Below are 13,931 nucleotides of genomic sequence, written 5' to 3' on the forward strand. Positions count from 1 at the left end.
AATAGATGGAGAAACAATGGAAACAGTGACAGACTTCATTTTCTTGGACTTCAAAATCACTGCAGATGGTGACTGCAGCCATGAAATTAAAAGACACTTGTTCCTTGGAAGAAAAGCTATGACAAACCTAGATTGCATATTAAACAATAAAGATATTATTTTGCCAACAAAGGTCCATCTGGTCAAAGCTGTGGTTTTTCTAGTAGTCATGAATGGATGTAAGAATTGGACTATAAAGAAAGCTGAGCCTTGAAAAATTGATGCTTTTGAACTGTGGTGTTGGAGAAGACTCTTGAGAGTCCCTTGGACTGAAAGGAGATCCAACCAGTCCATCCTAAAGGAAATCAGTTCTGAATATTCATTGGAAGGACTGATGCTGAAGCTGAAAGCCCAATACTTTGGCCAAGTGATGCGAAGAACTGACTCAGTGGAAAAGACCCTGATGCTAGGAAAGATTGAAGGCAGGGGGAGAAGGGGACAACAGAGGATGAAATGGTTGGATGGTATCACCGACTCGATGGGTGTGGGTTTGAGCAAGTTCCGGGAGTTGGTGATGGACAGGGAAGCCTGGTGTGCAGCAGTCCATGGGGTTGCAAAGAGTTGTTAGACTGAGTGGCTGAACTGAACTGAGTATTTTGGTAAACTTCAGCAACCATCCAAAGAAAAGAACATGTGTGATTTTCAACTCTTTAAAAATGAGACTGAGCCTGTTTTGGATAACTCAGGCATTCATATTCCAGAGATGGGTATATTTCCAACTATAACATTCTAAGAACTCTTATCTTACTGCTTTCAGAGGTCACCCTTCAGCCCGCTCCTGCCGTCACTTACCGCACGATCGGGGGTATTCTTGACTTCTATGTGTTCCTGGGAAATACTCCAGAACAAGTGGTTCAGGAATATCTGGAGGTACGGGCTTGGTGTTTAGATAATTAGAAGGTCGCATGGAGTTGGACACGACTGCAGCAACATAGCACGCCCACATGCACGCACAATCTTTATTGCTGTTATCTCATACATTCATTATAAATTAACAGGAGAACAATTAAAATTGTGAGTGAATTATGGATTCCGAAAGCTGGGACTGCGAGTCTTTCATTAGATGGAAGCATGTTCATTTGTTTGGCTGTACCAGATCTCAGTTGTGTAATGTGGAATCTAGGTCCCTGACCAGGGGTTGAGCTTGGGTCTTCTGCACTGGGAGCTCAGCGTCTTAGCCGTGGGATCACCAGGAAAGTCCCAGCTCTTCATTTATTTTGATGCACATTTATTGAGTGCCTTCTACATGCTGAAGAGGCACTGTGCAAGCCTTGAGAAATGCAAAACTAAGTTAGCTGCCATCCTGTTCCTGTTTTCAAGGAGCTCAGAGTCCATCTTTGTATGATGAATCATTCCAAAGATAAGATCTAAGGCCACAGATCAGCAAAATCTATTCATTCATTCAACAAATAAAAAAAATTAGTGAAAAGAAACTGTGTAAAAGGAACTGTGCTACTTACTTTTGGTTCAAACTGTAGGGCAGGAAGGAATTTTAGACACCATTTAGCCTAAACTTTCTATGCTACAGACAAAAAGCATCAGGTACAGAAAAATGAGGTGATTTGTTCAAAACGGCACAATTTATAATAACAGAGGAGAAATATAACAAAGGCTGAAATAATAGTAATAGGAAACACCTTATAATTAGTGCTACTAATAAGATGCATATACACTGCATGGGGACTCAGCGTGAGAGAGCCTCCCTGCTGAGGCGACTCTCATAAGGAAGGACAAGACAGTGGCTCTCAGGGAACATTTAAGACAGAGCTGTATGTGAGATCTTCTCAGAATGTTGGCTTGAGCAACCTATAGAATTGGATTTTAAACATAGTCCATTATTTCTTCATCCATCCCATTCAATATTAGTCCTGATGCTTTATGCCTAGCACTTATCGCTGTCTGAAATTAGACACTGATGTGAGAGCAGGAATCACTTTTGCTGTATGCCACTATATCCCAAGTGCCTTGTCAATCCTTTGCCACAATATCAACACTTAGAAAAGATTCACTGAATGAATGAATGTTGCTTCTTTCTTTCCCCCAATATTATACTGTGATTCAAGCATTACCTGCAAATCCCACTGTTTTCTGATGTTGCTGTTGTCAGGAATACATTTAGGCAGTTAGGTGAGCTGTAGAATTTTGCAAATTGCCCTAGGAGGTTACTCTTGGCTTCAACATTTTTAGATCTGAGGGCTTAAGAGAAAATGAAGTGAAGGGAGTATTTTCTGTGTCAGATGTGGTGCTACAGTGTGTATTCTAAATGCTTAGACACTTCTTTATTTATTTTTGCAGCTTGTTGGACGACCATTCTTGCCTCCCTACTGGAGTCTTGGGTTCCAGCTTAGTCGCAGGAATTATGGTGGTATTGATGGATTGAAAAATGTTGTAAACCGAACTCGTGAAGCTGAGATCCCTTATGTAAGTTGGAACTTCTCTTATCAACTTAGAAGAACTTCATATGTTTTGGAGTATGTAGTAGGTTGGAGAAAAAATAGCATCTGGAATCCAAGAGCCTATCAACAAAGCCCCAGTCGACCCCCACAGGCTCATGCACCCATGACTTTAAATGTCACTTAACCCCTTCACATTTCAATCTTCTCATTAAGAATAACACCTATTTCTCATAGGATGGGATGCAAACACAAAACATACACATGCATGAGAGTTTGGTTAATTAAAGTTCTATGCTTTTGTTATTTATCTTTGTTAATTATTACTCTGGCAGTTTTAGGGCAAGAAGACCAGTTTCTCCTCTTATCATCTATTCTAGTTCTATGTTTAGGCTCCAAGTTAGAACATGGTTATAACATTACTAATATACTCATTCAAACACACTTTAAAGAGAACTTGTTTTATGTCAAGCATCCAAGTTCTCAAGTTACAAGGATGAGCAAGACCCAGTCCCTACCTCAAGTTCTTCTCAATTCCTCATGACACGCTTCTGTTGGTATGAAAAGGCAAACCTGCAATCTGAGAGTGCTGGTAATCTTTCAGAAAGAGTTTCTTTACTCCTAGAATATAGCCAAGTCTGGACAGTTCTGGAATCGTTAAGAACTATGGCTTCAGTTTTAATCATCAAGAACCAGAGCTATAATATCTTCCATCAGCATGATCCTATTTCTCAGTTGGCCAGCCCTGTCTTTCAGGATGTCCAGTACTCTGACATAGACTACATGGATGAAAAGAAGGATTTCACTATTGATGGAGTGGCCTTCTCTGGTCTCCCAGGTTTTGCCAAAGAGTTACATAAAAATGGACTGAAATATGTAATTATTATGGTACGTTCAAACACTTATTCTGTTGCCTAATTTTTCCTTTCAAAGTGGAAAAAGTTACTAAACAGTACTTGTTATTATATTCACTTATTAGAATCCTGGCATCTTAAATAACTCTGACTACCAGCCTTATGCGAATGGAAGCAGAAAGAGAGTGTGGATCTTGGGGGACAAAGGCTTTGTTGTTGGGCAGGTAATTTCTCAAGAAAATTGGAGTAATTATAATCATTTTGGGAAGTTTGTACTTTTGGTATGAAGATGAGTAGATAGAAAACAAGTTACAGTATCATTACTGTTTTAGTGGTTTTTTTATTATTACTTTTAGATCAGTAGATGGAATAATAGAATGATTAAAATTCTGAAGGATTTTTTAGTTGAAATATATATATATATATAAATAATATGTATAAGTTTAAAGTATATAACAGGTTGATTTGATCCATTTATATAGTGCAATGTGACTGCTGTTGTAGTAATAATTAGTATTTCTATCACTTCAATATTATGATTTTTTTATTGTGGTGGGAAAAGCAGAGCTAGTCTAATTAAAAAGCTATATCCTGACTCTCCAATACTACAGATGATTGAGAAGAAATACTTTTTAGGATTTATTTGTTTATTCTATTTTTTGGCTGTGGTGAGTCTTCGTAGCTTTGCACGGACTTTAGTTGCAGTGAGTTGGGGCTACTCTTTGTTGCGGTGTGACTTCCACTGACCAACAAATAACACGAATCATTTGATCTAGGATGTTGGCAGAGGTAGTCATAGTGGGGGTGGTTGGGTTCATTATAAAGGCATTCAGTTAGAATAAAGTTTGCTGGCCCTGCTCTGGGTGGAATGTTGCTGCAAGAGACTTCTTTGCCTCATGTCTGTCCCCTGAGGTCCAAAATTATCTCTAATTATGATCTGCTGTCATCACCTAAAACGAAGGACCAGGAGTTCAGTCCACTTAAAGGAAGGACTTCAAGCTCTTATCTTGAGTTTTAAGAAACTTCTGCATTATAAATATATATTAATTGTATACATTATATTACTTGAGCATAAAATTGTCCCTAAATTACAATCTATACATTTGCTGGGGAAATGAGCAAGAAAGTATGCACAAAAGCTTATATCTCATAAATTCATAATTTACAATAATTTGGCTATAGCTGTATCTTTGTGCTACTTGTAGAAAAGGTTCAAAGCTACACTTTGATAGGAATAGATAGGAAGAGAAGATAGGGTGAGAAATAACTGGGCCTGAGTAAGAAGCATGAAGTTCACTTAACCACTTAAAAAAGATTGCTTATATGCTGAAACCAGTGTATTAATAACACATTAGAGAAATTTAATCATTCTCTCCTAAAATATTATCTAGTTAGATTTCCAGTATTTTAAACAGTTTTTCTCCCAACTGGCCTGACATAATGAAATTTTACCTTTTTTTTTAATAGGAAAAAGACATTTGATGGCTTCTTATCTATTTAATGACTTATTTTTCCTTTTCTTTTTTCTTTCCTTGGCTCTTTGCTCCTATTTTACTATTAAATTTTAGGAAGAGAGTCACAAATTTTGATTCTTAAGTGATAAGATGCATGGGGCTTCTTGTAGAAGAAATGGTAGCCAGAAATAAATCCAAAGTGAACCATTGAACAGACTAATTGCCACAGCCTTCTTTCTTCTCTAGGCATATCCTGGCTGGACAGTTTTTCCTGATTTTACTAATCCAGATTGTACTGAGTGGTGGAAAGAGCAGTTCAGTGAATTTTATAAAACTCTGGAGTTTGATGGAGTGTGGATTGTAAGTTGTTATTTCAGGATCAAACTTATTTTGGGAACAAATATTCCAAATTGTGAGATAAACTTTGACTCTGATCTGTAATAAAATAGTTTGCTTGACCTAGTGGTATTTAAAATCCTTTTACTTAATGCTGAATTTATATGCAGTAAGTTAGACTCCTCAAAACTCTGGGAAGTTTAACTCTGGATCTGCCACTAACTGGTTATTTCTTTTTGAGAAAGTCCTTTGTTTTCTCGTGGCTTCAGCTTTTACCTCCATTAACTGTATTTTAACTTAAAAAATACTGTTTTATGAGAAGCTATTAATATAATTATTGTCACACTGATTCATTAAAATTTAAAATTAATTATTAGAGAATTATTTCACGAGCATCTTTTATTTTTTAGGTGGGGATAGCTGGTGGGGATAGTTCTTTGAAATATAAAAAATTAACTGTTTATAAAATCAGGCATCACCTACTTTTAGTCCATATTTAAAGAAGTAGATAGAAAATTTGGGGCTTCTAATTCAGTAAGCACTACTCAACAGCTAACTGTGCATCAGTAACCTTTTCCATTTTGTGTATTTTGTGTTTTTGTAGGAAATGGATGAAGTATCTAGCTTTCTACAAAGTTCTGATCAAGACTGTGAAGTAAACAACTTCAACTTTCCTCCTTTCAAACCTCGTAAGTTTCAACTTGTTTCCTAGTGATGGAGGGATGAGAGGTGTTTAAAAGAACCTCAAGTACTTGGTGTGGCCAAGAGCAATCTACTTCCTGTTCAAGGGACTCCCCATCCAAACACCCTGACCACCCTGACCACTCTTTTGCTGGGGACCTTACTTCATTGTTTGGTCTCTGATTACCTTTTTGTTGCCATAATCCATACCTCCTGTAGTTGTAGAGTTTTGCATACTTCCACCCTGTTCATTGTCTCCAAACCCTTCATGCAAGTGGTTCAATATTAAACTTTATAATCAGAGAATATCAGAATACATTAAGGTACAGATTACCTGCCATTAAAGTAAATCTTTATTTTGTTAACTTTTTTCTTTTTTTAAAAGTTGTTGTTTATTTATTTTTGGCCATGCTGGGTCTTCACCGCTGCGTGCAGGTTTTCTCTAGTTGTGGGAGCAGAGGCTGCTCTCCAGTTGTGGTGCATGGGCTTTCAATCGCTGTGGTTACCCTTCTTGCAGAACTCAGGCTCTATGAGTTCAGGCTCGGTAGCTGTGGCACACTGGGCTCAGTTGCCCCATTGCATGTGGGAGCTTCTTGGACTAGGAACTGAATCCTTGTCTCCGACGTTGGCAGACAGATTCTTTACCACTGAGCTACCAGGAAAGCCTTTAAAAAAAAAAAAAAAAAAGCTCATTAGCAACAGTTTAGAGTATGATTCCTTTTAGGTCCTTCCTATTTTTAAGGCCTTCTCCTAATGAGTTTTCCAATCTCTGATTTTGAAAGAGTGTAAGTGTGTGAGAGAGACGAAGAGGGAGAAACAGTGTTTAACAGATTATGCTGGAATCTGGAAACAAGTGAACATCTCAGTGGATAAACACAAGTTTATTCACGTAGTACTCTCATGTGGGACGTGTGACTCTCATCCAGCAATGGTTCAGGGATCTAGTTATTTCCACAGTCTGTCTCCCATCCCAGGGTCCTTTGCTTCCAACTTACTGGGTGAAAGAGAGGGTAGAGGGACTCTTATGGACACTCCTGGAAGTGGGGTGTATTTAATATGCTCACATTCCTTTGGCCAGACTCCAATAACGTAGTCTCAGCTTAATGTCAAGTGAAAGCGTGAAATATTCTCCCAGGAAGAGAATGCAGGCCTGCTGAGCCGCTGGCCAACTTCTGCCACTTGATTCTGATTTGTCCACTTCGTGTGCACCCTCGCACCAGGGTTTAGCCGTTTCGTTAGTCCCTTTTGGTCACTGCAGGAGTGGAGAAGTTTTCAGGCAGAGTCTTGACTTTCAACCATTTAACTTTTTGTAAAATCTACTGTTTGCTTCTCTCACTTATTATTTTTCCTTAATTAAAAATTTTTTTAGCCATGCTGGGTCTGCATTGCTGCTCTCGGGCTTTCTCTAGGTGCGGTGAGTGGGGTCTACTGTTGAGTGCCTTTCAACGGGTTTCTCATTGTGATGCTTCTCCTGTTGCAGAGCAGGGGCTCCAGGCAGGCGGGCTTCAGTAGTTGTAGGGTGTGGGTGCAGGAGCTGTGGCGTACAGGCTTGGTTGCCACACTAAGTAAGTGAGGTCTCCCCAGACCAGGGATCAAACCTGCGTCCTCTGCATTGGCAGGCAGATTCTTAACCACTGGACCACCCGGGAAGTCTCACTTCTCCCTAATCTCATCTTCATCCTACTTTGCTCAGTCTATGTTCCCTCAATTTTTCTTCCCACTCTGAATCAGCTTATCATGTTTCCCTTTTAATCTCTTAATTTTTTTCTTGGCCCAAACCGAGTGTTTTCCTCTACAGGAAATGGCAGTCCTATCGCCTTCTACCTGCTTCTGTTGAGCACCACATTCTCTACCGGCTGGAGCTTAGTCGCCCTATGTGTATAACCAGCTGCTTTGTCTCATAGCTGGTTTGCTTCTTGGATTTTCAGGACTGGACAGTATATATTAGTGTGATAAAGATTTAGGTAAATTAACTTTGACCCTGGGAAAATTTTAGGGTCGTTTTTTATAATTGAAGTCGTCGTGAATCTCATTCCACGATCTGAACTGTGCCAGAAACAGAATTTTCTTTATTTCTGAAAAAAACTTTCTGAAACTGTGCCTCATATTGAGGTCCTATGTGCAGACAAGTCTTCATGAAGAAGGGTCCCCAGTCATCAGTCTTCAAGGAGAAGGGAAAAGAAGCAGGTGCATAAATTAGGAGTTTGGGATTAGCAGATACAAATTACTTTGTATAAAATAGGTAGCCAACAAAGTCCTACTGAATAACGGGGAGTTAGATTCAATATCTTGTAATAAACCATAATGGAAAGGAATATATATATACACACATATACACATATATATATCTGAATCACTTTGCTGTATACTAGAAATGAATACAACATCATAAATCAACTATATTCAATAAAAGCTAATAAAGAAAAATTTTTTAAAAAGGCAATTGCAGATAAGGCAGAAAATACTGAGTATCTTAGGCATGAGAAAGGGAAAATACAGAAATAGTAGTGGTTTCTAGAGGCAAGATCTAAATATTTATTCATGAAACCATTCCACTATCTTATCTCACTTTTAAAAGAAAATCTAACTGGGGTGTGAATGTCTACAATATAAAAGTGAAAACGTTCACACTGTCATACCTGTTCTCTATTCTTCTTGACAAAATACATTGTTCATAAATGCAAGTGCTTTGTTTGTATTTAAACTCAGATGAACCATTGCTCTGAACACGTTTTCTCACTTGCCTAAGTAGCATTCTTTGTGAGCTGATGGAAATGCAGATTAATTTTAATGATCTAGCTCAGGGTAGGCCCCCGGTGCGTGTGTGCTCAGTCGTGCCTGACTCTGTGACCCCATGGACTGCAGCCCACCAGGCTCCTCTGTCCATGGGATTCTCTAGGCAAGAATACTGGAGTGGGTTGCCATTTCCTACTCCAGAGGATCTTCCTTACCCAGGGATCGAACCCACATCTCTGGTGTCTCCGGCACTGGCAGGCAGGTTCTTTAGCACCAAGTCACCTAGGAAGCCCAGGCCCCAGGTAGGAAGTACCATTTAGGATATTTAAAATCTGGAAAGGATTTTCTCAGGTGGAGACTGTCAGGGAAGGTCAGTAACCAGGAAACAAGTGGTTGGGTAGCTCTTTTGTTACAGTTGGTGGACAGGGATATGCCTCACAGATGGGTGTTTTCCCACAGGAGTTCTGGATCACTTGCTTTTCGCAAGAACCCTCTGCATGGACACAGAGTTTCATGGGGGCTTTCACTACGATGTCCACAGCTTGTATGGCTACACCATGGCAAAAGCCACAGACTCGTAAGCATGGGTTTCCTCCTAATTCCATCTGGGGAGGTGGGAGGTGAAGCGTTTCTCTTGTCTTTCATCATTGTATATTTCAAATATTTTTGTGGTTATAGGCATATGGAAACTCAGATCTTACAGTACACTTAAGAGGTTTTCCTCATATCCCAGGTTTTTATGCAGGATTTCTTTTGATTGGCTTCATTATTTCAAAGATTGGCTTCATTATTTCAGGAACTTCATTATTTTGAAGACACTCAAAGGCAATAACATACAAGGTATTTAGAGGTCCCAGTTGGACATTAGTACTTTCTTTGGTCCTATTACTGAATGTACTAAGATCACCACTCTAAGGTTGCCTGATTCAGCCAATAAAAATACAGGCTACCCAGTTAAATCTGCACTTGTTGTTATTATTGTTCAGTTGCTCAGTCGTTTCTGACTCTGTGACCCCATGGACTACAGCACACCAGGCTTCCCTGTTCTTCACCATCTCCCAGAGTTTGCTCAGACTCATGTCCATTGAGTCTGTGATGCCATCCAACCATCTCATCTTCTGTCATCCCTTCTCTTCCTGCTCTCAATTTTTCCCAACGTCAGGGTCTTCTCCAGTGAGTGACTCTTCACATCAGGTGGCCAGAGTATTGGAGCTTCAGCTTCACCATCAGTCTTTTCAGTGAATATTCAGGGTTGATTTCCTTTAGGATTGACTGCAAGGGACTCTCAAGAGTCTTCTCCAGCAACACAGTTCAAAAGTATCAATTCTTCAGCACTCAGCCTTCTTTACGGTCCAGCTCTTACATCTGAACAAGACTACTAGAAAAACCGTAGGTTTACAATATGCTTAATGTGCCAAAATCTTATTATTTATATATATATTTTTTTTCTTGCTGGACTGTCAGTTTTTAAGATTAAAGGTGCCCATGTATCCCTAGTGTACAAACTAAAAACATATTTGTTGAATGAATAAATGCTGGGCCTGAGGAAGAGAAGATCAGGATGGGCCCCTGAGGGACCCAATTCTAGAGGCAGAGTCTGTGTTGACTTTGTCTTCCAGCACCATTTTGCCATCATGACTTTTTATTAATGCTGAATCATCCAGATGAGAGTAGATCCTTGTCTAGTAAATGAAAAAGTGTTTATTTCAATGAAAGATACGCTTCAAGAAGGACACATATTTCTGATTTTCTGTCTTGTCTTTTCTGGCTTCTTTTTCTCTTTCTCTACCTTTCATGAGAAATAAACTAGATGAATAAGACTCAGTTTCCCCATCTTTGAAATGAGAGACTTGGATCAATGTTTTCTGTAGCAGCAATAGTGTTAGTCACTCAGTCATGTCCGACTCTTTGCGACCCCATGGACTGCAGCGCACCAAGCTCCTCTGTGCAAAGAATTCTCTAGGCAAGAATATTGGAGGGGGTTGCCATTTCCTCCTCCAGGAGATCTTCTAGACCCAGGGATTGAACCTGAGTCTTCGGCATTTCAGGCAGATTCTTTATTTACTGTCTGAGCCACCAGGGAAGCCCATGTTTCCTATAGCACCTTCCTAGTTTATCTGTACACTTAGATGTGCCAATCTAAGGATGGAAGGCAAGAGGGAGAGGGCATAAATGGCCAGGGCAAAAAGGAAGAGTAAGGAAGGGTAGTAGGAAGGAAAGAGACTTTAAGTTGCATTATTGTTAGTGTCTCCATGTGACAAAGTGCTTTAACATCATGATGGGGTTGATTAAAACATTCTACTAGCTGTGGTTGAGAGTTAAAAGGTAACTATGACTGAGTAAGGAGTAAGCACCCTTCTAACTTCCCTATGTCAGGCAGAATGACCTAAATTTCCAGAGAACTGTGGAAATAACCATAACTTAGCCTTCAGGTTGGGGGCAGAGATGTCTGGAAAACAAATGGGATCTGGGCATCAGGAGAACTTAAGTCTTGTGGCTTCCCTGGTGGCTCAGAAGGTAAAGAATCTGCCTGCAGTGCAGGAGACCCGAGTTAGATCCCTGAGTTGGGAAGATCCGCTGGAAAAGGGAATGGCTACCCACTCCAGTACTCTTGCTTGGAGAATTCCATGGACAGAGGAGCCTGGTGGGCTGCAGTCCATGGGGTCACAAAGAGTTGGATACAACTAAGCGACTAACACTTTGACTTCCACACTAAGTCTTAGATATAATGAGTATTTGGCTCCATCTTAGCTGGCAGTCCAGTCTGGGGAATGTGTTTGCTGATATACCCAAAGGAGGAAATTCACTTCCATATAGGCTGAAAGCAGAAGACCAGATTCTCTCAGAGATCAGAACCTGATCATAAATAAGTCAAACTTGAATGGTGGGAAAGAGAAATGAAAAGATCTCTGAGCTGGGAAAAAACAGTTATCTCCTCTGTGTTACCTTAATGGCCCAGCTTAAGTAAACTAACTGCAGATAATGTCATCCCTGTTTGAGTTTCACTCTATAAAGCTGAATGTGTTTCTTTCATGACTGATGACTGCAGAAGGCAATAATCCCTCTGACCAACAGCAATAAGGGCAAAGTGTCCGCCAATCTAGATCAAAAGAGAGACAAGGACGAGAATTGAAGAGTGTGTCCTCTCCTCCAACCTACTCCCATCTTTTGGTCATTGAATTGTCAGGATGGAACACGTCTTTTTCATGAATCAGCCTCCTAATTCAGAATTTTCCTCCTGTTGTCATTATAAGTCATTCTGCACGTAGAGACTCTCCATAAAATCCTTAGGAATGTGAAGTAAGGAAGCATTGGTGGTTGTGTTGGTGTCTATGAGGAATTACTTGATGCCTGGTGATAACTTTTTCTCAGACCATGTGTTGAAAGGAAAGATAAAAGAACTGGCCTGCAAAGAGCTAGCAGCAATTGTGTTTCTATCAAGTGTTACTGTCTTACAGTTGTATTATTGTTCATTTTTGGAGTCTAAAGGAAGGTGTGAACTATTTAGTGTGAAAGAAGAAAGATGGCAGAGGCCTTTTAGTAAAGCACCTACGTAAGAAAGTATGCGGAATAGAAGCTAAGAAAATAGCCTACATCTAAAAAAATATATAAATATTTTCCTTGTATTACATATAAAACATGTAATAAAATATTACATATCAAATGAAACTATATAGAAAAGACAGCAAAGGAATTAAAAACAGAATTCAAAGATAATAGCTTCAGGATTTAGGGTGGGATAATATATAGTTAATAATATTAACTATATGCAATTATCTTTCTGAATTCTGTTTTTAATTCCTTTGCTCTCTTTTCTATATAGCTTTATTTGATATGTAATAGTTTATGTGTAATACAAGGAAAATACTTTATATTTTAGTTGTTTTTAACGTTATAAAGAGTGCCATATATCATTTCACTTGTCAGTTCATTTGTTTCAATTATTATTTTGTTTCAATTATTATTTTGTTTCAATTATTATTTTGTATAGATTACAAATTTCTTGTATTGGACATTGCTAATGATAAGTTGTGAAGCTTCAGAGGAACCAGGTGCTTGGAGCCCAGCTGGTGTACACACTCTCTTCTTGGGCCAGCAGTGGGTACAGGGTTCCAGCCTGAGCTGGTGTTGTCCTGAACAGGATTACTGATGGGCAGCAAGGCATGGGGCCAAGGAACACTGAAGAAACCTTGTCTAGAGGGAGGAGATAGGGCCAAGAACCCCAAACATGGCTGCAGGGTAGTTTTGACCCAAAAGGCAGAGCACAATGAGTTCCAACAAGATAGAGAAAACATAATCAAGAGGATAGGAGCTTAGAGAAATTCCTTGGTGGGGGGCTGATCTGTAGAGGTTTGTAATGTCATGTGAGATCTGAAACTTTATCCAGAAGAGAGAAAGAAGCTCTTAAACACACTAAACTAGTTTGCTTTCCTGATTCCTGACACTTTGGTGTTTTTCTGAGTTTGATTGGAAAGCCCATTACTGCCCTGGGGGTAGGGGAGTCCTAGTCATTCCAGTTTACTTACCTGTATTCCTTTTAAGGGCCATGGAGAATATCTTCCGCAATAAGAGACGCTTCATCTTATCACGTTCTACTTTTGCGGGATCTGGCAAATTTGCTGCTCATTGGTTGGGGGACAATGCAGCCAGATGGGACGATCTCCGATGGTCCATCCCTGGTATCCTGGAGTTCAACCTATTCGGCATCCCCATGGTGAGTTCCATTCTGAAACAAGGAGCTTTCACCATTTGTCCTTTGACATTGTTTTCATCACCAGACTTTGAGGGTGTCTGAAAACCAAGGAGCATGTATTTCACTGTCATATGTATTGGGAAAAATCAATTTGTTTTTTGGCTGTGCTGCCTCTTCATTGCTGTGTATGGGCTTTCTCTAGTTGCCATGAGTAGAGGCTACTCTCTAGTTGCGGTGCTCGGGCTTCTCATCTCAGTGGTTTCTCATTGCAGAGCACAGACTCTAGGCCCGCAGGCTTCGGTATTTGTGGCTTTCAGGCTCAATAGCTGTGGCGCACAGGCTTCATTGCTCCACGGCATGTGGGATCTTCCTGGACCAGGGAGCAAACCCACGTCTCCTGCATTGGCAGGCAGATTCTTAACCACTAGACCACCAGGGAAGCCTGGGAAAACCAATTTTTATGTGCCTTGTGAGCTGTCTTTGGAAGGTAGAATGGTAAACGTAACACATATTAGTGTCACAGAAAATCCCATCAGCAGAGCATCTATGAATGCCAAACCTTGAAAGTGAAAGCTGAATGTTGAAGAAGAGTCCTTAATAAGACAGTTTCTTCTTGTTAGTAGATTTGCCATGCATACTTGTTTCTTTCTCCCATTTGGCTCCAGCCAAATGGGACTTCCTTATGCATGGAAGGATGGAAATAAGAGATGCTATTTTTCCTTATCATATAGGTACCCAGCCAATG

The 13,931-nt window shown here is 39.9% G+C and overlaps 1 protein-coding gene across 1 annotated transcript in view; it reads left to right on the plus strand.

Annotated features, from left to right (window-relative positions):
- Positions 1-13,931, plus strand: part of LOC109557962 (probable maltase-glucoamylase 2) — a 90,707-nt gene that overhangs the window by 22,452 nt on the left and 54,324 nt on the right. Inside the window, exons 8-15 of the mRNA XM_070788278.1 lie at positions 797-909; positions 2,335-2,460; positions 3,189-3,320; positions 3,412-3,510; positions 4,987-5,100; positions 5,681-5,765; positions 8,953-9,070; positions 13,036-13,207. Of these exons, the coding sequence (XP_070644379.1) occupies positions 797-909; positions 2,335-2,460; positions 3,189-3,320; positions 3,412-3,510; positions 4,987-5,100; positions 5,681-5,765; positions 8,953-9,070; positions 13,036-13,207 (959 nt within the window). The remainder of the gene's footprint in view (positions 1-796; positions 910-2,334; positions 2,461-3,188; positions 3,321-3,411; positions 3,511-4,986; positions 5,101-5,680; positions 5,766-8,952; positions 9,071-13,035; positions 13,208-13,931) is intronic.

Source organism: Bos indicus, chromosome 4 (assembly GCF_029378745.1).
Source record: "Bos indicus isolate NIAB-ARS_2022 breed Sahiwal x Tharparkar chromosome 4, NIAB-ARS_B.indTharparkar_mat_pri_1.0, whole genome shotgun sequence".
NCBI lineage: Eukaryota > Metazoa > Chordata > Mammalia > Artiodactyla > Bovidae > Bos > Bos indicus.